The 24223-nt window shown below is 39.6% G+C and overlaps 2 protein-coding genes across 2 annotated transcripts; both read right to left on the bottom strand.

Moving 5' to 3' along the window:
* Nucleotides 1-18496: 18496 nt before the first annotated feature.
* LOC143363203 (uncharacterized) lies at nucleotides 18497-20281 on the bottom strand. Its single transcript, XM_076803802.1, has 3 exons — nucleotides 20132-20281; nucleotides 18647-19897; nucleotides 18497-18547 (listed from the first exon to the last, which is right to left on the bottom strand). The coding sequence occupies exons 1-3, from the start codon at nucleotides 20279-20281 to the stop codon at nucleotides 18497-18499; spliced, it is 1452 nt and encodes a 483-aa protein (XP_076659917.1).
* A 129-nt stretch (nucleotides 20282-20410) lies between these two features.
* On the bottom strand, nucleotides 20411-21046 carry LOC143363202 (uncharacterized). The gene has a single exon (XM_076803800.1). The coding sequence runs from the start codon at nucleotides 21044-21046 to the stop codon at nucleotides 20411-20413; it is 636 nt and encodes a 211-aa protein (XP_076659915.1).
* Nucleotides 21047-24223: the final 3177 nt, after the last annotated feature.

Raw genomic sequence — 24223 nt, 5'->3', positions numbered from 1 at the left:
GAAAATTGGGTTGAAATACTTCCATTGGTATTGCTAGGCATACGTTCCACATATAAAGACGATATTCAAGCAACTCCAGCAGAGATGGTGTATGGTTCTAGTTTGAAATTACCAGGAGAATTTTTTACGTCCGATAAAGAACAAACCGTAAGTTCCGACTTTGTTACCCAATTGAAACGAAATATGCAGAATATCCGACCACGACCAGCATCACGACACGGTTCATCTAATACATTCATTCATAAAGACCTGAAAACAGCTTCACATGTATTTTTAAGACATGATGCAACAAAACGATCATTACAACCGTTGTATGACGGACCATATAAAGTCATTAAGCGAAATGATAAACATTTCACTATTATAATAGGATCACAGGAAAGAACCGTATCAATCGATCGACTCAAACCAGCGCATATAGATATAGAACGTTCCGAATCACAAACTGAAACTACACTTCCGAGTCTACCATCAAGCGCAGCCAATCAACCAAATACCAATAAAAAAACGAAAGGTATTTTAAAACAGTCTGCGCCGATTAAAACTCGTTATGGACGAGTCATTAGGTTTACCGATAGGTATAAGGCATAATAGTTTGTAAGAATACATGTAAATACTGTATATATTTTTTTTACTGTACATAGCGTTATCACTGGCAAGGGGGTGATGTAGCGGTACGCGATTCGCATCGCAAGATGTTAGAGTTGACCGCCTGCAGATGTTAGGGTCTAAGGTAATAAAACCTACCCTGACTTTTGCAGGATGGCAGAAATTATTTTATTTCCGAATGACTTTACGGGTGTAGAAAATTTAACTACCCCATCATAAACGTTGCCAGCCGAGTACCGCTGGGCCTGTCCGACCGCGCGGCACGCGCGGTCCCGACAAGACCTTTTTTCCAAACATTTGGCGACCACCTTTGCCAGTGACCATAAACAACAGATGCGGGATTTCCTACCCCCGCGAAGCATAGCTCCGCCTTCCTATCTTCGGAAAGGTAACGCCTTTCCGAAGATCAGGATATAAAGGGAGGAAATCCAGAAAATCTACTACTTGTACCTCTTGCACTTCTCGCGCTTCGTGTATACGTACTTTGTCTGTCGGTCTCATTGTACTTTGAACACGCGATTAAATAAACTGACACTGTTTTGTGGCAACATAACCACATACATATTCTGAATATTTCATCTAAATCGGTCAACATTGCACTGAGCTACAAACGTTTAACGATGAAAGCTTAAGGGCGAAAGTCGCAGAATTTTGGCCTTCTCAGGGAGTTTGGTCCTTATGTGATCATTTTGAAACGTTTGTAGCCCATTGCAACATTGACCGATTTTTATGAAATTTTCAGTATGCATATAAGTTATCGAAATCTACAAAACGCATTTTTTAAATTATCGTCATAAGATCAGATGAAAAAGTTGAAAAAACATAATTTTTTAATTTATTTATCATTCCAACCAATTGCAATCTAAAAAACATTTGTTTAGTCATTCTCTAGCAAACTAGTCGGTCTACCATCTAAAAAAGATTCAAGTCATTCGGACCAATTTTAAAAAAGTTATTCCGCTTGAAAAGGTGTCCACATACTTTTGAGCGGCAGTGTACATGCAATTTCTCTCATTGTTCCGTCACAAGACGAAACAAACATCTGGGTGGCAGTCTTCGGCCTACCTCCAGTCTACCACGTTTGTAATGCACTAGCATTTATGGTAGCGGCCCGGGACAAAATTTACAACACCTTACCGGGCCCAGGTTTATAACGCCTTTCCGGACCCATCGAGTGAGGGTACCACGCGGCCACCTCGGCACAAGGTCACCCTCCCTCTGGCAATGGTAGGCGTCAACGAAGAGCAATGACAATGATTGACCAATCACGAACAAATTAGAAGACAGAGATTCTTAGACCCCACCCACACCGAGCCTAGCTGCAAGGAGACAAGAGACGACAAGACCAGTCAACCAAGTAGCCTCGAATAAACCACTACTCCTCCGAGCAACCGTAGAGTCGTAGTCCACCACCAAATCCGCGTATTTCTTTTTATTTCTTCGGTTCTGTTAATGTCAGAATCGAAAGTGCAAACCGACACGCACAAGAGTGTTCCTTGCACCAGCTGCACCACTCAAAAGGTGCACGACTAAACACTCATGAAGTTCAATTTATATTTTTATAACAATTTTTATGCTTGAAATACAACACTCCTACTATTTCATTTGAAATTTTAATGCTTATTACGTAATTTAGAAATCGTACCAAACAATAGTATATTTTAGAGTAACTAACGAAGCACAACGCATGCGAAAGCAAATGAATATGACAAACTAAAAATTTGAGTAATTAAAGAATGTTTACGAGAGAGGATATGTCAGCTAACTGAACTTGTATGCCATAAGCCCAGATTCGAATCTCTTCGTGGCACCATTTTATGTAATATTTCACACGTAAAAATGTAGATAAAGATTAGTTTTTCTCTATTTTCCCTATTTATGCGAAAATTCAGAAAAAATCTGACAGATTTCAAATACCCAAATACAAATACTACAATTATTTCAGATTATTAAGTAGAATATCTTTGTTGTGAAATATTTAAAAAAATTGGAGAAATGCATATTCCGCAATGAAATTTAAGACCGATATCATTTATATTTTTACAGTATCAGTGCACGGGTATAAGTATTGTTCATGAATTTTGTCAGATTTTGTGGTTAGGTGCGTCGCGGTATAAAAGAATACATAAGTGTTTTTCGACGATTTCCACGCGATAGACTACTACTGTAAAATTAAAGTTTTCACATTTCATGTACTCTGTCTGCATGTTAGCACCATTAAATAGTTATCAATTCACAAAAACAAATACACAGCAAAATCAATATAATCTGTGCAATCTGTATCGTGCGCGTTACATGCAAAAGTACATATATACATAGTAATGCTGTTTCGAAAAGTCCGTTTGGCACAGCGTATTAGATAAAGAAAATATGTTGCCAGAAGGTTGTAAATCTCCGGCTTGTAGAAAATTCATGCACTAGATAACCAAATACTCCATAATTAAGTAAACGTATGTAAGTGGCTCAATAGCCCGCTGCTCGAACTGCTACCTGTGATGGCCGGGGTTTGAATCCAGCTATGTACATATATGCAATTTTCGCCTCTCGTGAACATTCACCAATTTTTCCAATGTATAGTGCGATTTGTGCGCTATAATGTATTGGTCATAAATAGCTAGAGGTGTGAGTGTTATTATATTTGTCAGTCATGGACAAATTGTTGTCCTCACTGATTTTGAAAAAATTTAAATATGTTGTAAAACTCAACATTCTAAACATCTTTTTCCTACACGTGCGTATGCATCAGCATGGTGCGGTGCGATCGCTCATGAACTGTTTCTACAGATACATATGTACATCACGACGATCGTCAAACGATCTATATACCGTGAGAACTTTTTACAACAACTGATGACGAAGGTTTGGTTTCTTAAATATAAAACATTACGGGGTGAATTTTAAGTTTATTAAAAATTATAGACTTTTATACTTTTTAGTAGTTTTCGACCAAAAACACAACAACGACATCATAAAAATTGGTTTGGGTTAAGTTTGGATTCGAATTGAAATAGTTGTCGAGTTAGGTTTGAGTTAGTCTTGGCGTATTAAACAAAGCGTATCAGACAAAGAAAATATGTTACCAGAAGGTTGTAAATCTGCGGCTTGTGGATAATTCATGCACTAGATAACCAAATACTCCATAATTAAATAACCATACGTAAATGGCTCATGAACCGACTGGTCGAAATGCTACCGTAATGGCCAGGGTTCGTATCCAACTACATGCAATTTTTCTCATGAAGTTTTTCATGACATCGTACAGTGGTGTATGGCGTTATTAGACCCGAAAACCACGGACGAAACTCGAAAAATAAACACGCGAATAAAAAGGATAACCGAAAATTATCTTTCCCTAAAAATATTAGCGCACAAATCGCATTAAGCATTGGAAAAATTCGCGAATGTTCACGAGAGGCGAAAATTGCATATCTAGTTTATCTACATTTTTACGTGTAAAACATTACATAAAAATGGTACCACGAGAGATTTGAACCTGGGTTTACGGCATACAAGTTCAGTTAGCTACCATATCCTCTCTGGTAAACATTCTTTGATTACTCAAATTTTTAGTTTGTCATATTCATTTGCTTTCGCATGCGTTGTGCTTCGTTGGTTACTTTAAAATATACTATTGTTTGGTACGATTTCTAAATTACGTAATTAGCATTAAAATTTCAAATGAAATAGTAGGAGTGTTGTATATCGAGCATAAAAATTGTTATAAAAATATAAATTATTAGTGATCCGTGATACCATTATTGGTAAAAATGCCCACGTGCATGATTAAAGGCTGTGTGAATAGAACTTTCAAGAAGAGTTCTACACAGGAGATGAAGGAAAAAGTAACGAATTAATTTATTTCATAAGCTACCAAAAATTGGCATGGGACGATAATAACACTGTCCAACACCAAAATTGTTTTGCAATACCTGTTGGGCGATTCTTATACACTTTGTCATTCTAAAACCAAATCCGAAAGCGGAATTGCTCTATCACGCAACGTTTTCGAAAAATATTGGTTTTTGTAAAAATGCATGATTTTTATAAAAAATGACGTGTTACGTAAAAACTAAACACACGAGAAAGTTCAAGTTTGAGTCAAGAGATAGAGGGGACTCTCCTCTACATATCCATATAGCCAATTATATTTTGATGTACTTCCTAATAGTTATAAATGGTTGTTAAAGTTTGAAAATGTGCCGACGCGGGTACTTTGTACGCTCTACTTTTGTATTTACGTGAAAAATCCTTTATCTAGCAGGAATTTACTATACAGGAATGCATTCTACAGACATTTCTGGTAAAGAAAACATTCACGAAAAGTATTTGGTTCCCTTAATATACGAGAAGGTTCAGAAAATATTCGTCGACAGCTAGTGCACGACGCGTGCGCGCCGGACGGCCATTGCAGCTTTTTCTCTACTCGCCAGGGCCGTCGACGGGCTATGCGTAGTCGACGTTGGTACCACTCACGTGTATAACACTCAGTAACATAACTTTTTTAAAATTAGATCAAAACGACTTGAATGTTATTGAGGAGTTAGAAGGATAAGTTTATTAGACGAAGTGTAAAAAATTTTTGAAAAAAATTTGAATTGGTCGGAATCACAAAAGAAATAGTAAAAGTTGGTTTTTTCAGCTTTTGTATCTGAGCCTGTATTGAAAATTTAAAGAATGTGTTTGATTCGCTCGAATAAATTATATCCATGCTGAAAATTTCACCGATATTGGTTAATTCGTTTACCAGTTATAAACGCTTAAAAGTGAGGAAATTGCCATTTTCACGATTTTCGACTTAAACTGGCACTTTTAATCGTTTATAACTCGTTTCTTTGTTTCTTTGTGGCTTAATGAAGAAAATTGAAAACAAAAACTTACCTATTTCTGATGTAAACAAATTAAAAAATGTTTCCGCCTTGCTTGACGCTTGTTCCTGATATCCCGATTTTCAATAATAAGTGTCCAACAGTAATCAGGAAGCATCGCACATTAGTCTTTTCCTTTGTAACGTTTTTCCATTGTTGAAATATCTTGATGAAAGATTAATGCCGGAATTGTATTCCTTGTTTTGATTTTAAAATAATTTCGTCATAAATATAACAAAAACAGTCCGGCTGATTTATACACTTCCGCGACATTGTATCATGTAAAATAATATCAATAAATAAATAAATATATGTATATATAAAATACACACACGAACGCTACACTATTAAATTGCACTACTAAAGTACACTACTAAAATACATATATTGTATGTACAAAAACTAAAATACTATAAATAACTATAAAATTTTTTATAATGTTTTAAAATGCTTAACACGGCTGACTTCGACCTGACTTCAAACCGAAACTGAGCTCTGACATACGAAATTTTCTTATAGACAACAGCCTACAGACTACAAAATTGTTACAATGTAAGGAAAGACAGCAATGCGGTGACTGGAAAATTTTATTTTCAGTAATTGTTGTCTTACATTTATAATTGTAATACCAATAGACATTCGAGATTCTTCCGATTAAAATAAGTCCAAACACGATGTAAATGGGACTATTTTATCGATTTAAGTACATAATTAAGACAGATTGCTCCATATTAAATCCATATTAAATGTGGTCGAGTTCCTCGTATTGCCGCTCGACTCCTCGTAGCACCGAGAGGGCTCATTCCGCGACGCACCAAGCGGTAGGGGGGCTCTGTCCGCAGGGGGAGGCGGACAATGTAACGGCCATCCTCCCGCCGTGCCACGGTGGCCTTGAAATTCGCCTGACATTTCGTCTCGTCGGGAGAGAGGACAGAGATAGGAGTCGCCTCCTCGATTTCCCAAAAACCCCGCAGTTGCTGCTTTAGGGTCTCTTCAAACTTCCCGGGACCGGAGGGTTTTACGTAAGGACTATAGGTCCAAATGCCGTGTTACCGATTATCTGTCGTAAAGCGGGCGCCGTCGTCCCGGCGTTAGAGCAATCCCACCGGCTGCCGTTGCCCGTCGGCCGAGCAAGCGGCTGATCATTACCAGATGGCCTTTCGAGACCGCGTTGACAGTTCCCTGCTGTACGTGGCACAAAAAAAAAAGGTTTCTCGGGGCTCTACAGCTCCTTAGGTAAACTATCGGTATCCCTCCTCTATAACATTATGGAAATAGGAACCGTTCCTGCCTCTTCGTGAAACAGCATCACACATCCTTATATATTAACCTAAATTGTACATATATTGTAAAAACGAGAATAGTTGTTTTTTTTTTAAGGAAGTATCCACGTTAGGTAGGGGATCATGCCTTGTGAATTCGATCATTTTTGGGGGACTATGTCTCGAATTTTGATGACATTGAAATATGTTGTGGTCCAAGTGAAAGTGGAAGAAATCCTCAGGACTCAATCACATGATAATTTGTAGAATAAAAAGAATTAATTCCACATAAATTGCATCGTTTTGTCTTACGACACGAAAAAATGTACATGGAAAACTTCTGAATTCTTGTCCATAATGACTTAAAGATGATTAGATGCAAGGTTCCCGGGCAGGAATGCGATGGCGTATCTATATCTTGTCCAATGAGACGAGACAGTAGACGTTAACATAGGCGCTCGAGTGCGACAGAGTTGAAGTTACCCTTGCAAGACAATTAGCAAAGGACGCACGCTGGGTGCTTCATTGCCTCGGTCTCGTTGGTCAGAGCATAGGTACGAATGCGCGGCCGATTGGATCAGAGTGCAAGGGACAGGCCTCGTTTCACACGTACTTTCGGCTATAGTCGAGATATTGGCTACAGCGGTCACATATACTATGTAGCGTGTGACGTCGAAGCCAAGCTACTGGGTCTGCGGGCGCGGCGGAGATGAGCATAGGCAGATCTAACGATAGACTCCCCAAAAATGGTGGCACTGAAAGAATGGCGACATTAAAATGGTTTTTTTTTGGGTTGCGTCGTAAGACCTTACGTACGACGCGACAAGCACGCGACCAAGGCCAGGTATGAAAATCCCTGTCGACGACCTACCGACCATGGACGTCATAAATCAAAAATCCTTCCGATTGTACCCAGCACTTTCGTAATTTTTAAGCCAGCCGAATGCAGCACATGCGGAACCTTGTACACCGTTAGCGTACTAAGATTTACAACCGTAGATGCTTGCGAACCAAATGTTATACGTATATTTCCACTTTTCCAATTTTCCACTATTTCCACCAGCTTTCGAACACACCTTGCAAACCAATGAATTCTAATCATTTTAAACTTGTTCTCCGGAGTTTTGACTTATATAATCACTTATAAGATATAAGATATAATTTAACTATGCTAAAATTGATTTGTGAAGCTGATTTTCATCGTTCCATCGTTAAATTAGATTATAGTTTGAACCATTACTTCTTAACATTACAACTCAGATGAACAATATTCTTTTCTCTACTTCGAACATGGATTGTGTGCGGATGCTGTGGTGGCACCGGCGGCCGATGCCACGCGGCCTCTGCCAGTTGGCGGCCGCCGGTGCCGGGCGACCTGTGTCGGGCGGCCGAAAACGGATGCCCAACGGCTTGCCCAGCTCTCAGCGGATGCATAGGCATCCCCGGGGTGTAGAGGGGAGTAAACTGTTCGGGAGTTAGGTAGCGAACCCCCGCTGTGTGCGGGTCTTAGCTTTTGTTGCGAGCATCTCGAGCGCCTTCTCAGGTTGCCAGCGACGGTCCCGGCTAAAATGAAGCAGGAAAACGCGGTAGTATTCATACTAACGCCGCCTCCGGCAAGTTTGAAGAGACCCTTAATTCGTCGTCCGTCCGGCACTGTAACGACGTCGCGATGGCGCGGGAGGAATCGGGTCGTGGGAGCGTGGGGCCAGAGATGACCCACCCGAAAGCCGTCTCCTGCGCAATCTGGGTTCCCGTCTCTCCGCGGCGCAGATGTCACGTAATTAATCGCGAAACTTCACAAAAAAAAAGGAGATGTTGAGCCGCAGCCCAACACTCTAACTTTTATTCACAGTACAATAATACTTATCGTTACGCGCGTCCTCGCCTCCAAATCAAGACTAAAGGAGTTCGCCTTCGGGTGGTCCTTATATACTAAATTCGTTATCTTAAGCTTATCGATACTAGGAAGGGACCAGTACCGAGAACAAAAGGTTAATCATGTGCTAATTATAAAGGTGACGTTATGATGTAAGTCGTCACATTCCCCCCAATTTAGAGTGAAATTGGTCCTCCAATTTCTTATTTTTGTTTAAGTATTGATCGATGGAATTTTACCTTTTGTGGTTCAAATATTAACTTGGGTTCTTCGATCGCATTGTATACTACTGTGTCTTCTGAGGTATCGCTGAATCTGGATGATCTGGGTGTTCCTGTGTAGATATTCATCAAGGGTGCTGTAACTGGTGGCGTTGAGTATTGGTATTCGTCTGAATTCTCCTCGTATATGTTGTTCACTCTCCGTGGCGGTAGGTTTTGTTGGCTGGGTACACGAAAATTTGCGCACTGGTTAGCCAAGTGTCCTATCTGATTGCACTTAAAACATTTCATTTCTCTGCGTTCTATCAGAGCTCGTTGTTCTGCTCGCTGAAAGCTGTTGGTGGTTCGTGCTGGTGCAGCTCTTGGTTGGTTAAAGCTGTCGTCACGCCTGATCGGTGCAGCTGTATCGCGGCGATTGCGTAATATTGGTGGTGCAGTTGTCGGTACTCGGTATTGTGCTGAGCGTAAGCGTTTCTTTTCGCTGATGGTCGTCTCTGCCTGGAAGGCGGCTTCCTGTGCTTCCATCAAATCTTTCGGTGATGCGGCGGATACTCTTGTTTCGATGTCGTCCCTGAGGTTCAAGATGAAAATTTTCACTAAACGTCTGTTCTCCGAATCGATTGCGACTCGTCGTTCGATATCGTTTTTGTGTTCATATTGCAGTGCATATGTCAGTTCGTTGAGTAATTTTCTGAACCGGATAATGTAACTGTGCACGCTTTCTGTAACACCTTGTCGTATTTGTCGTAAACGATCTCTCGCACTGTCTGCTGTGGTTGGAATACTCACGAATTGTCGCAATGCGTCGTACAGTTCTGCGTATGTTTCGATATCAAGGTGGCGGATGCTTCGTTCTGCGTCATCTGTTATGCGGGTGGCAATGATCAAATCCAATAGTTCTTCCTTTTCTCGGCATCGGGAGCGGGCTTTTCGGATTTTCTTTATAAATCCCTCGACTCCTATGTCGTCTCTTCCTTTCAGTATTGGGATAAACTGTACTGATAATTTTGCCGAATGCGTTGATCTTTCGCAGGTGTCTCGACCGGGTTCTTCTTCTTCGTCCTCGTCGTCGGATGGTTCTCTTCTTGGTTCTTTGACAGGTTTTGTCAGGTTATTCTGTTTAGAGTTCCTTTTTGTATGAGCAGTGCGTACACTCTCGTCCTTGGTCATAAATGAACCGAAATCGGATGGCGCAAGCCTTCCTGCAACTCGTAAGCTTGCTAAGCTTTTACCCAACGTTTCGATTTCTCTGGCTCGTTTGCTGTTTTCTTCATTTGCCATGAGTAACATTTTTCTCATTTCAGCAAGGCTTGTTTCTGTCTTCTCGCTTTGTATATGCATCAGGTCAAGCAGCTGTCTAATTTCAGTCTTTTCTTCCTTTTTTTGTGCGCTTGCCATTCTTACTGATTTTCTACTTTCGCTTGAATTAGTTGAATCTTGACTGGAGAAGCTGTCCCTTCTCACTCTATATTTCACAAATGAATCCAGTATTTACCTATATAATTCTTCGTAGTAGGTGCTCCGTAGAGTTGACCGGTTGAATCAATAGTTTTCACTTGGAGTCTTTCTTCACATTGGTCGGCCCGTAATAGTGTGTTCGTCTTCTGGTGTAGCGCGTAGCCCTGATCTTATTATTCTCTCGTAGTAATAATAAATGGTCAGTTTTCCGAAGAACAGTAAACACTATCCTGGCAGGATCGCCAAAATGTCACGTAATTAATCGCGAAACTTCACAAAAAAAAAGGAGATCTTTAGTTGTAAATTTGTATTTGTTTGTTTCTTGTCTTCAGATTTGACATCTAAAGTAAAAAAAATATGATCAATTTTGTCTAATTTTTTATGCGCTTCGTGGCATAAAATTTCATTTTGAATATAATTTTCTTTCTGACAGGAAGTAAATTCCGGCTCATTTTCTTTTTAAAAGAAGTCCTGGTAATATATGTATAAAATTATTATACTGTTAAGAATAAACTGATTCAATTTAATATAAATCAAATGATTTCCCTAGCTTTTGCATACACGTGACCGCCTTTCGAGTTTCATTTCAAAGGTAATGTGACAACGAGTCCTGCATATATCTACGCGCCCGTGGCAATGTACGTGTTAGCATGTGTTGGTCGGCTGAATCGGGCTCATGCAGAAATCAGTTTCACGAAACGCTTGTACATTTACGGGATTGATGACATGGCAACAGTGAGGCGAAGGATGATATGTGGCAACCATGTCTAGTCGCTAGCTATCTCTCTCAATTTTCGTTTCTCTCTTCCGCTACTACTCAAGTCGGCATTTTCCAAAGTTTTATATATGTATACAATATATAAAACCGAGAAGTTAGCCGCGTCGTCTTAGTGACGACGATACAACGAAGACCATCCGGCGCGATGTCTCGATATCGTAACATATCGATACTCGTAACACTATATTTGACAAAGTGACAAATTAGCATTTGACAAAGTAGCAAATAACTGTTTAGACAATGTACACGTATTTACATAATTAATATAGGAATACATTTCTATAGAGTATAAAAATTTATAATCTACGGAAATTTTTATAATCTATAGAAATGTGTTTCTATATTCATTATGTAAATACTTGTACATTCTTTAAATAATTATTGTAACAATGAAATATTGAAATAATTCACATAATGTATGTAGAAACAAAATTTGAAAATTTATTCATTTTAACCATTATTTTAACAATAAATAATTGAAATAACAATTCAAATAATGAATATAGAAACAAATTGTAACAATTTATTTATTTAAACAATTATTTCATCAGTGAACTATCGAAATGATAATTCAAATAATAAATATATTATCTTAACAATAAATTATTGAAATAATTATGAAAATTTATTCCTTTTATCCGTTAACTGGAAACGAATCGAAGGTTCGAAGTTTCGAAGTGTCGAAGTCTTGGAAGTGCAAAAAATTTCCGTCTTCGAAATGTATGAAGATTTATTTATTTATTTATAGACGGGTAGAAGTCCTTTTTACATAAGCGTTTACATAAAAGAAAGAAGACTATACATAAAATAACAAAAAAACGGGTGATGCACAAAAACTCACGGTACAAAGGGTATGGTGATTTCCGGTAATCCCGCGTAATTGACTTTTAAATGTTTGTAAAGACCCACTAAAAAAATCAATACGATTGTAGAGAGTGTTTGAGACTGCAATAATGCGATTTATCGGATTAATTAATCCATATTTATATCTGGATTTAAGTGTTTGAAAACCTACTCTGGATCTCAATATACTTCAGGTATTAAGATGAAGTTGTAACTTACGAGTTTCATAGCATGTCACCATTTTTGATAAATAAAAATATTAACACGTTAAGCGCCATGTCAGTCACCGGTGACTGAGACTGAACTTTCCGTTTGGATTGTTCGTAATTAAATGAAATTTAAGAAATTGCATTCTATTAGTAAATTTCGGGATCATATTATGAATGTACTTGAAAAGTAATACTTTGGAAACAAAATTTCAATGAATTTTATTAAATTCTGTGAAATCGGATATCGCGGGTTAAACGGAAAGAACGGCAAGACAGGCTAAACAATTTTACAGAATTTTGACAGAATATAAACACAAACATACAGTTATAAAAAATATATTTATTGTACAAATAAATTTTAAACAAGATTTCATGAAGACAAAGTAACACTGGAAAAAACAAAACAGATAGTAACAATTAACGATATCTCAGTCATACACATTGCATACATACATACATACATGCATACATGCATATACGTACAACATTCGTCGCACTGGTCACACCGCTCATGCTACATACATTGATTATATTATTTACACTTTTACGTACTACGACTAACAAAATTAAATAAAACTATTAATGTATTGTATTATTCTTACTTTCTGATTTTTGCAATTTTTTTATAATATTACAAGTAAGTTTTATTTTGGTGGAGGAATGTATTCGTTGTCACATTTTCGTTAGCTAAACAATTTCTGCTCGGTGTAACTATGTTTCCTGCTGCAGAGAAAACTCGTTCTGAAGCCACCGAGGTAGCAGGGATGCATAAGTATTTTTTGGCCAATTGTGCAATAATTGGCATTTTTTGTTCATGCGATTTCCACCATTCAAATGGGTCCATGTTCGCGTCTATCTCTGGCTCCGCAAGGTACAACATGTATTGTTGACTGGATGATGTGTTCTGCCTACCGCCGGCTCGCATGAAAATAAAATCCAGAGCTCTAGTTCTGTTTTTTTCAGCTTCATCAGTTTCTCCAATATTCAGAGAATATTCTGTTGTTTCGCGTTCAATGCTTTCTCTTATTTTAATTTTTGCTGTTCCGGTTTCTGAAAGAAGCTGCTTGAATCTAGGATCCAGAAAGGAAGTTTTACTTGCGGCTGGAACTAGAACTGTACTTTCCAAGTACCATTCTAAAGAAAACCGCGTTGACAGTTGCGTGGTCAATTCATTTATGATTACAATGATGTTGTCTTCTTCATTGTACTTATCTTTTGCAGGAATCAAATGATTGCTAATGATGGCTCGCACAATTGGTTGAACCATTGAAAGAATTCCTCCTGACAAAATTGTTGTACCAACTTCGAGAGGCTTCAAAAGTTGTATCAGTATTTCCAAGACTTTCCACTCACTTTCCAGCATCTCTAAATTTTGTGCCTGTTTCTGGTTTGTAATATTTCTATCGGCGAGTACATTTGTAATCGCGCTGCGATTTTCCACCAGTCTCTCGGACATTTGTAACTCCGTATTCCACCGCGTTCGAACACTTTGGATTAATTTTAATTTTGGCAAGTTTAATTGCTCCTGCTTCATTTCCAAACTTTTCGAAGCCAACACCGAGTGTCGAAAATGTGCCACAATTTTGCTTGCTTTCGCAAGGACGTGAGACACATCTCCTTCTTTCAACGCACTTTGTATTGCCAAATGTATTTTATGAGCAGCACACGTTACATCAAACTCGACGTTAGGCAAACGATTTACAGCAGATACAATGTTGCTTGCACTGTCATTCGTTATGGCGACTATTTTATCTTGTATGCCAAATTGAATAGCCACATTTTGCAAGCAATCTGCCAAGTTTTCTGCTGTATGGCGTTCTTCTAGTTCCTCTATACAAATAGTCATAATATGCGGCTTCCATTGATCGTCTATAATGTGGGCATTAACATTTATATATCCTTCCTGAGATCTCGAGGTCCAGCAATCTGTATCAAGGGCAACAAAAGACACTTGTGCTAATTGATTTTCCATTTTGTTTCGTACTGCATCCTCCATAATACGTAAACGACGAAGTATGGTTTGGTTGCATGGACACGTGTAATTGGGTTCTAATTTTTTCATAAACTCTTGAAACCCAGAGCTAGATACAAAATTGTATGGTAGTCTATTAACTGCTATTAATTTTGCTGTAGCTTGTGTAATGGTTTCAGCACGTTCTTTGTTAATGAACCCGGATTTTGAACGAGTTATTGATGGACGAGCCCGCTTAGCGGGTAACATATCCATATCCAGTACACTGTCTTCTTGAGTCGAACATCCTGACAGCGAATCTGTTAAAATGTACGATCCATCTTCAGCTGATCTGTAATAATACAATACATATATTCATCTGTTAAATATAAACAACTTTTCTATTCTCTGTATACATACATATAGATAGATATGTTGAAAGATAGATACATAGATAGATATTTTAAAAGTAATAATAATAAAAACATGATAAAATATTTGAGTATTACGTTGTAGCTTCTATGCGTTGACGTTTTCTGCTACTAGAACAGTCTATGGAATGAACCCTCTTCAAATGATCGATCAGCGTTGTAGTAGATCCATGTGTCTGAAGCTCTCTATCGGAGATTTCACATACTGCAGATTTTCCATCTGAAGACTTCTTACAATGTATCCACACCCAGCTTTTCATTATGTAATGTTTGCCTATGGTTACATAAAATTAAAAATGTATTAGAAAGGTATGACAGAAAAATAAATAAACAGTAATAAAGTAATGACCACATACATTTAGTTACAGTATATGATTACACTGTCCAACAAATTTCAGCTTTTTTATGTTTCTCAATTACTGTTGGACGGTTCTTGTAGTTTTTCGCGCTGATTCGGAATCTGCCCTTACTTTTCCTCCTACACGCAGTTTTTGAGAAACATGATTTTGAAAACAACTATTTTTCAACTTTAAACAAATATTGTAATGTTATTATAAAAGATATTGAATTGTTCTTTGCAGCAAAAGATTCTGTACACTTTCCCGAATACAGTGATACCTCTTTTGCACCATTTTTTAAGGATATTTTTGAATTTATAAAAAATAATTTAGTAAGTTTTTCTTTTGTATTCAGTGTTCTTTATTTAACATTTCCACAATAAGCAATATTAAATAGATTTTTATATTAAATTATTTTTTGTTACAAAAGACCTTTTTAGTACGAAATATACTATGAGCAAGAGACTACATTAAAAAAATTCATCAAATAATTTATAAATCAGCCTGGCATAATTGCGCGCTTTTAGCCACAGCATCGCCGTTACGCCGCGCCGCGCCTTATCCCGACGAACGACCGCGCTAGTGGAACTGCACCAGTGGCGGCAACGCATGTCGGGCGTAGATATTTTGCTTTTTGGTTCGGTAAAAACGTTGATGTTGCAAACTTCAAAGGGGGTTTCCCAAGATAAAAATCCGCTCTATCGCGTGATATAGTTCAATTTTACGCTGGACCCTTATCTTTTGAGATAAATTCAAAAATATCCTTAAAAAATGGTGGAAAAGTGGTATCACTGTATTCGGGAAAATCTACAGAATCTTTTGCTGCAAAGAACAATTCAATATCTTTTATAATATCATTGCAATATTTGATTAAAGTTGAAAAATAGGTTTTTTTTTCAAACTCATGTTTCTCAAAAACTGCGTGTAGGAGGAAAAGTAAAGGCAGATTCGGAATCAGCGCGAAAAACTCTACAAGAACCACCCAACAGAAATTGAGAAACAAATTTGGTGTTCGACAGTGTTATTATAATATAGATGAGTACTGTTATTTTATTAGATCATCCCACGCGAAGATTTTTTTTTGGCGTAAAATTTCGGATTTTATTCAAATTCAAATATGTTGAAGTCTTTGTCTTTAGTGACCTATGAACGAATTCGAATAAAATTCGAAAAGTTACGCCAAAAAGTGTGCGTTTCCGCGTAGAATAACACTATTAAAAATGTTTGAAAAAATATATATATATATTAGGGTGGACCTTAGTTGCTCTTGTGCAAAATTTTTTTTTTAATTCATTTGATGCGACCCTTGCAATCTGTTCTACTCGGTAAAAAACTAATTCCCTCCAAATTTCAAGTCGATCGGACAAAGGGAAGACGTGTCGCAACGAGTTTGTTTATGCAAAAAATTTTAATTTTGCGAAAAATGAAAAAGTACACATTTTTCAATCCCACTGGTCATTAAACACTATTTTAATGTAATATTCTTATTATATCAAAGCAAAAATTAAATTGTTTAATGAATTTGTTTAAGCAAAATATTTAATATTTATTTTTTAAATATAAAATTTGATCTCACATTAATATAAGGAAAAGTGGAAAAAGACAGTTAAATACTTATAATTGAATATTTTGTTTATAGGCCTAATTATAATAAGAGTATAAATAATTTTAAAAAATCTGTACTTAATGTTGTTTTATCAATTTTTGGGTATTTTTCCCTATAATCGGTTACAATTTGTAATATGAATTGTTTTTCTTCTTCGTTTTTGCATAACGTTAAATTATAATCTTTCATTAATTTTACTGCTCTTTCTGCAACGTCATTCACAACTTCTAATTTTGTTATAATACCTATCGCTTCGATATAATTATTATTAGTTTCTCATAGTGCTGGATCAATTAAAAGAAAATCTGAATTTATATTGAACCGTTTGAAAAAATTATTTGATTCAGATGATACGAAATGTTGTATTTCCAAATTCCCAAGATTTTTAATTTCTATAGTCGTTGTCATGTATCTCTTATAATTATTATTATTGTTTACATTTTGTAGTGCTTGCACCATCGATCTTTTTGTTTCTACTGAAACTTTTTTATCAAAAAACGATAGCGCCGCATTCTCCGGTGACAAGTACCATAAATGGTTCACAATTTTTTTTAATGCCACATCGCTTATTTCTTCGTTAACATTTTTGTAATGAATTATATTTTTGATGAATTCTAGATCTACACGTGGCGCCATAGCAGCTATTGGGGTCAAAATCCACGGCTCAATATAAATGTTAATTAGAAATACACATGTATCTCTACTGCTACTATACTCTTCCTGGTTGAGAGGAAATTCGTTTCGAAAAATAAATATTTTTAAAGTGTATATTATTTTAGCCATCCACATCGCATGGTGAAATGCGCCAGGCATTTTGAATGAAATGCCACCCAAAGGAATCCCCCCAAGAAAAATTATTGCTAATTCTAAAAGTTCTTTGTAGTCATCTCTTGGGTGACTCATTTTTGTGTAATTTTTAAAAATTTCGATTTTTTTTGTATATCATTAATATGTTTCAGAACGTAATCGTCGTGCGTTCCCGGGATGTAATTATTTTTATTAATTTCAGGCCAACTATTTTGAAATTTTTTAAAAAGTTGAATATTCGGGCCTGTTGGCGACCGTTTGGCGCGCTCATAGCTCTACTCCGTAATGTAATAAACCAAAATATTGACAATAGGGTTGAAACTTTCAAGTAAAATTTCTTATTATACAACCAAAAGATGATATTTTTATGTTATAACAGTAACTCTTATCATTAAAACATAAAATTTGAGTTGCATCTAAAATTAAAGGGAAATTACTGAAATTTTCAAACTTCAAACCGATTGCGACACCCTTTCCTGTTGTCCAATTGAGTTCTTCTTCTGCAGAACTTATTTTTTTTGGATCTGGAACAGATCTAGGGGGTCGCATAAAAAAAATCAGATGGTCGAAAAATAAGGTCCACCCTAGTGCTACATATAGCACAATTTGAATCAAACATAAGCATAATGGATCGACAAAGAGGGGAAAGGGTTGCAGGAGTGTCAGCACCAAAGTTTACTCACCAGATTCAACAAGTACACATTGGTGACAGTCCTCATCCGTCTGTGGATGGTGAGTACAGTCGGGATAGGTTACGGGTATTAAAGGTGTACCGCTCGTGGTTCGACTAGACTTTATTCTGAGAGGGACGATACACCCGCGTAGCCCGCGTGTCCGCTCTCGACGAATTCTCTTACAGAACTAAACTTACGAACTAACCATTCGCTCGCTAACGCATCCTCACAACAATCCCTCTTTCTTCATTCTCACGGTCTGCATTCGCTCTTAACTAAACTAAACACACTCAGCCTACGCGACACTCGACCCAGTCATCTAAACATCCACTCGACGCTATCGCGCAGCACGCAACCCGATATTCATTCGTACAAACATACTTTCTTAAAACTAAACACATGGCGGAGACGTGGCGCCAGCTTGTCGCCGCCACACGTCTGTTGCATGCCAGCGTGATTAGAACAGACGAATTTCCGACCATCGATAGTAGAAATATCGTTGCGTATAATAGAATGATGAATGTTTTCATAAGGTGGCTGGGTCTCGGGTATATGGGTAACGTGACATTTACAAACGACTGATCTTCTTCCAGATTATCGAGGTACGCGATGGATGGTACTGCGTTGCCAGACACATTGTAATCGAAGAACGTCATCCTGATTGCTATCCGTTATAGTATATTTCAAGATATGGTGCGGCAGATAGTCCAAATGTTACAGTATTCAGTTCATAAGTTTTAATGGAACCTGTAGTATCGCGCCAGAGAATACGCTGGAATCTCCTGTCTTCCGGACGTACAAGGAACTGTCGGTACATCTTTTCAATATCTCCCGTCAGTACGTATCTGTTGGTAAATAATTGAGACGGGACCACGAGCTCGTAGTAATACAAAATAAAGAATATATTTAATACTGGTGATACATTGGTAAAACGCGTGCGATACAAAGCGCGGGCAAACTTCTTCTGACTTTTGTCGGGTTCTCCCGCCAGGGGGCTTATTGGATGTGTGAACAGAAACTTCCATTGTTGCCAACAGTATCGATGAATGCGGAATCTTAGTAAAATGTAGAGTAGATCGTCCTGAATTTTTGGACCGGTGTGGAGAGCGTGATTTAAAGATATTCCTGAATTAGTCGTGGCAGAACCGTCGAAGACGACGCGGAGTTTGGTTGTGTCACTGGTGACTTTAACCACCCCGTGATGTGGTAGGTAATACCCCTCAGGTGACTGTTGTTCCTGTGGCAGTTCGCTCATATGTCCGAGGTCCAGGTATTCTTTGATCACCGCATGATACTCTTGCTTGAGTGCGGGTTCTCGCTGGAGTTTTCGCTCCAATGAATTCAGTCTTTTTATTGCCTGTACCTTGGAGTCTCCGAGACGCGACAGTTTCTCGTTGAATGGTAAAGCCACGACGTATCTGCCGTCAGGATTCCGAATTGTGTGTTTTTGGAAATGGCTTTCGCAAACTACGTCAGATTCAGACAGATGCTGTCTTTGTGGGCCTTCTTCAACCTCCCAGAAACGGGTGAGGTCGAATTCTAACGCCGTGGTCGCGTGGCCAAGTGTGCTATGAGCGGGAGAAGCGACTGGCGCGCTCCCCTCGATCACCCAACCGAGTTGCGATTTTTGTAGGTAGAGATCGGACTCGTCTAAGCGTGACAAGACAATTTGGTCGACGCATAAGATTGAGAGGGCTGTTCCGGAACCCAGCAGTAAATCGATCGGTGCCGGTCGATGAAATTCCGGATCTGCAAGGTGCAGATTCGGCGGAATTTTTATTGTTCCACGATCTACCTCTTGATCGGGTACGAAAGGCGCGATGTCGTTCACAATGAGGAACGTAAGCGAGCGTTGATAATTACTCACACGCGAAGCTATAGTAGCCTTCAGTGCGTGGGTTGCTACCGTGGTCATAGCGTTCAGAGAACCAATGGGAACCGAGCATTGCATCCGCGGGAGGTTGATTTTCTGAGCAAGGCGTTCAGAAATTAGGTTGATCGATGCTCAAGTGTCGATTAATGCTCGACAATTTATCGGGCGGTTTCTTTTATTGAAAATCTGGACTTGTGCCGTAACTAAAATTTCATTTGTGATTGCGTTTATGGTAAACGCTCGATGGTAGCCCGTTTCGTTTGGTTCTCTGTGGTTTAGCCGTCATTGTGTTTTGGATTGAGCGTTCGTTATTCCGCTTGTTGACGCTACCTGCTCGAAGTGATGCAGCAACGTGTGGTGTCGTAGCCGACATATTCGGCACGAACCTCGATCGCACTCTTGCGCGCTATGCCCTGGTTGTAGGCAGTTCGTGCATAATTTTGCCCTTTCAACGGCGGACTTGCGGTTTTCGGGCGTCATTCCGCAGAATTTTTCGCAACCCCATGTGCTGTGATTCCCGTTGCAGATCGGGCACTCCTTCGATTGTGAAGTTAGATTCAAGTTCCAATTCGTCGCGTTCCTTGATTTGTTATCAACGGTCTGACTTGTTTAATTTGTTAAAAAAGTGTGAGCTCTAGCGGGTGATCTTGTTGACTGCGGATAGCTTGTAAAATTCGCTCTAGGCACCGCGGAGGCACTCGATGGTCCAGTTCGTGCGCAACTTGCGCGTTTCTCGAGGAAGTCTAAGAGATCCGTGTACGACGGCATGTTTTTGTCTTTGAGTGTAAGTTCCCAAAGCCATGCAGTGTCGCTGCTAACTTTTGATAATATCATAGATACTAAGAAGCCGTTACACATTGTGAAATCTTCTCCTAGATTTTTCAAGGCTCGTAGATGTTGGTTGACCGAGTCAACGAGATCGTCTAAAACCTCTGGGGTGTCCTTCACTAACCTCGGATAATCTCGAATTGCGTCGCAGTGTTTTAATACTATTCTTCGCGGACAATCGTACTTCTTTTTGAGCAGTTCTATTGCATCGTAATAATTCGCGTCTGTCGTGTTTAACGCGGAGATGCACTTCAACGCCTTTCCGTGTAAGGTTGAACGGAGGTAGTGCAGTTTTTGTAACGGAGTCAGATTTTCGTTAGAGTCAATTGTTGAGGTGAATGTGTCGAAATATGCCACCCAATCTTCAATATTTCCGTCGAACGATGGTAATCGCATTTCTAGTAACTTGATTGCCATCGGAGCCGTTATCGTTGTCGCGACTGATTCGACTGTTCCGCGACGCTGGGGCAAAGTTGGTTGCGCTTTTTCGATTAACTTGTAACAGACCTGGCCGCGCCAGGCCTGTTCCTAGCCGTGCTCACCCCGAACGCGAACCGCCCCGAACACGACCGACGGATACCGAGATCCGCCGGTACCCGCGAACGCCCCCCGCGATCCCCGCACCGTCGAACCGATCTTGGCGGGAACCGGAACCCGCCATGATGCGATACCGTCCTGCCGGGTGCGTGACGCCACCGGAAAAACCGCCCGCGAACCGCACCGCACCGGACCCCTCGCCTAGCAAGACGAGAGAGACGAGCCGGAAAACGGCCTCTTTGGATTCCCGACTCCGCCGCGATTAGACCGTTCTTGTGGATAGCTAGCTGCCGATACCGACCGCACCGATCCGACAACCGAACCGTTCGACGCGAACACCGGAGACCGAGAAAACCGATACGAGCCGCGCGAGTATTTTGCGACGAATTGTCGAGCAGTTTCGCCGTGTCTTCGCGATACGCGAAAACCCGTACACGCCGCCGCGTGCAAGACCGCCTGGAGGTGCCGACCCGAACGCTGAGCGATCGAGGGCCAGAACCCGAGTCGCGAGCGCCGTAAACCGAGACGTGAACGTCGGGACAGTGAGCGATACCCGCAAAACACGTGCCGTTATTCTCCTGTTCCCGACCGCCCGTATCCCGCCGTAACCCTCGCGTTATCCCGCCGCGAACCTTGGCACGGCGAGCCAAATCCGGCCCCGAGGAACCATTGTACGAGCTCCGCAGGGAAACGGACTCGTTACAACTTTTTGCTGGCAGAACTGCAATGTTTGTAATCGCAAGACACGGTACATTGAATTTGTCACGCAGTCGCTCAGTTCATCTCCTGACGTTGTCCATTACTGTATTAGTCGTCGTTTAAATAACCCTGAGCTGCCACTCTGGGCGCACATATTACAATATTCATATATGTACAGAGTTATGCAATGTATAAAAAATAATTGAGAACAGAACAGAGTTCCAAAATCAGTGTCAGCTCACGAGAGATCACGGCATTTCTGTCCCGAAATTTTGATTCGTTTGTGCAGCGACTAAAGCCGAGATCCTGCAATTTGGGTCGGGAAATCCTGGCCGTCTCTGGCCGCCTGTTGCTCGCGCAGCGTTAACTTTGTAGCGGTCATCGGCACGTACAATAAAACAGTTGACGTGCAAATAGTCGGGTCGGTTTGATGAGGCGAGCGACAGCGAAGCTATTTTTGATAAAGCAGTTTCCAACGCGTGCAATTACAATGTTTTAGACAATGCGCGTCTCATCCTTCAGAATCTTTCGTTTCCGGCCTCAATAGCAAATGTGGGTATCATAAACACCCGAGTTTCTGAAGGGTCGCTCCGACCGAGGTCCGAGGGCCCACAGCTGGCCGCGGTATGTGCCTCACGGGCCCGAAGAAAAACCCGCTATTATCACAAAACCTCCACGGTCACGCTTAGCATTCCCGAAAAAGTGCGCCTCGAGCGCAAGGAACAATAGGGGTAATCAGGCCCAAGGAAGATACCTGATTGGATAGCGTTTTTTTTGGATGTCCTTTTTGGACAGCAAATCTTTCCACACAGGACACGCCCTGCAGAGTTTTCCCCAGAACGATTGCGGAAAACGCAGGGTCAGAAACTCCTGAGATGCACCGAGATACAGGTCTCCATTAGTAAAATAAAGTACCTCGAATCCGATAACTTGTCTCGAATCATCTAAAGAGCACGCGAACCACAAGTCCCTTCAAGTTTAACCCTTTGAGTGTTCCCAAATATTAATATATAATATTTGTTTAAAAAGTGCGTGCATTAACACTAGAACTAGATGCCGTGTCAAAATGACGGATTTAAAGTTTTTTAATCTACGAGCGCTGACGAGACTGTGAAAACGCATGCTTGGAAGATCGTTTAATAAATAACTTTTTCTATATAGATTGCGGCGCATAACTATAGCACCACTAACATTTTTAATATTTTCGACCTGTAAGAAAATAATTCGGAAAAGCCAATAATATGGTATGACAGAGGAGTATAAATAATGGATTCTAGTTGATATTGATTGAAGTTGTATACATATAGATGTGCCATTTTGGTGGAGGCACACTTATGGTGTGGGGTGCATTCTCCAGCAGTGGCAAGTTCAGTTTAGCTTTTTCAACTGCACGAATGAATATTGCGGAGTATATTGGAATACTTCAAAATCATTTAATGCCGTTTATTCGTGCAAACGGTCATGATTCATGGACTTATCGATAAGACAATGCTCCAATTCACAAAAGTCGACAAACTACAGCATGGTTTGAAACGTTTGATATCAATGTATTGAAATGGCCTGCATGCTTCCCAAATCAAAATCCAATCCAAAATCTGTGGGGTATCATGGTACGGCATGTTTATAAAAATAATCAACAATTTTCAAACATTTTGGAGCTAAAAACGGCTGTTGTTGAAGCGTGGAATGATATTACTGAAGAAACTTTGAAAAAACTAGTTAACAGTATGAACAATCATGTTTTCGAGTTAATACATAAAAAAGGAGGGTGGACATATTGTTACTGACGACTGACGAAAAGAGTCGTATTTTCTGAGAGCATGTGGCTGGTGCACACCGCGACAGAGATTTATGTAAAAGACTCTAGAAAACCGAGCGTACCTGTGTCGCGCGAAAGAATTTGCTCTTTCCGTGGGCGGTGTTTTATTTCCCGATAAACTGTTTGTCTGTGATCCCCGTGGCTGGAAAAATTGTGGCAGTAGAACTAACCAAAGGGAAAATACCTCTCCTCGCCTGTGACAAAATATGGAAAATATAAAACAGATACTGTTGCTTAACATTTCTTCGTAAAAATGGATTCATATTATTTATTAATTGTATAATCGATGCAACAAAGCGATGAGGTAGAAATTGCAGCGGGCAGAAATAAATTAAATCAGCATACGGAAGGAATGTAACGATTTCCGATATTTCGCCGCCGATTAAATGACTAGTGGTCGAGCCGTGACTCCTGAAACTTATTACTCCGGCGCAACAGCGAAGAGAAGCGAGGGTGGGGTCGACACGAGCGTGAATTCTACCAAATACCTGAAATTTAAAAGTTTTTTATATCGTCCTATCGAGAGCATCGAATTTAAA

This window comes from Halictus rubicundus, unplaced genomic scaffold (assembly GCF_050948215.1).
Source record: "Halictus rubicundus isolate RS-2024b unplaced genomic scaffold, iyHalRubi1_principal scaffold0027, whole genome shotgun sequence".
NCBI lineage: Eukaryota > Metazoa > Arthropoda > Insecta > Hymenoptera > Halictidae > Halictus > Halictus rubicundus.
The sequence above is the reverse complement of the archived record's forward strand: the minus strand, read 5'-3'. Positions and strand labels throughout refer to the sequence as shown.

Excerpts from the sequence above, each read along its gene's own strand:
- LOC143363203 (XM_076803802.1), bottom strand. The coding sequence starts at position 20,281 with ATGACGCCCGAAAACCGCAAGTCCGCCGTTGAAAGGGCAAAATTATGC. Across the intron at positions 19,898-20,131 it reads TGCTGCATCACTTCGAGCAG|AAAATCAACCTCCCGCGGAT; the intron begins GTAGCGTCAACA and ends CGCCTTGCTCAG. Across the intron at positions 18,548-18,646 it reads AAACTTATGAACTGAATACT|TACCATCCATCGCGTACCTC; the intron begins GTAACATTTGGA and ends CTGGCAACGCAG.
- LOC143363202 (XM_076803800.1), bottom strand. The coding sequence starts at position 21,046 with ATGGCAATCAAGTTACTAGAAATGCGATTACCATCGTTCGACGGAAAT.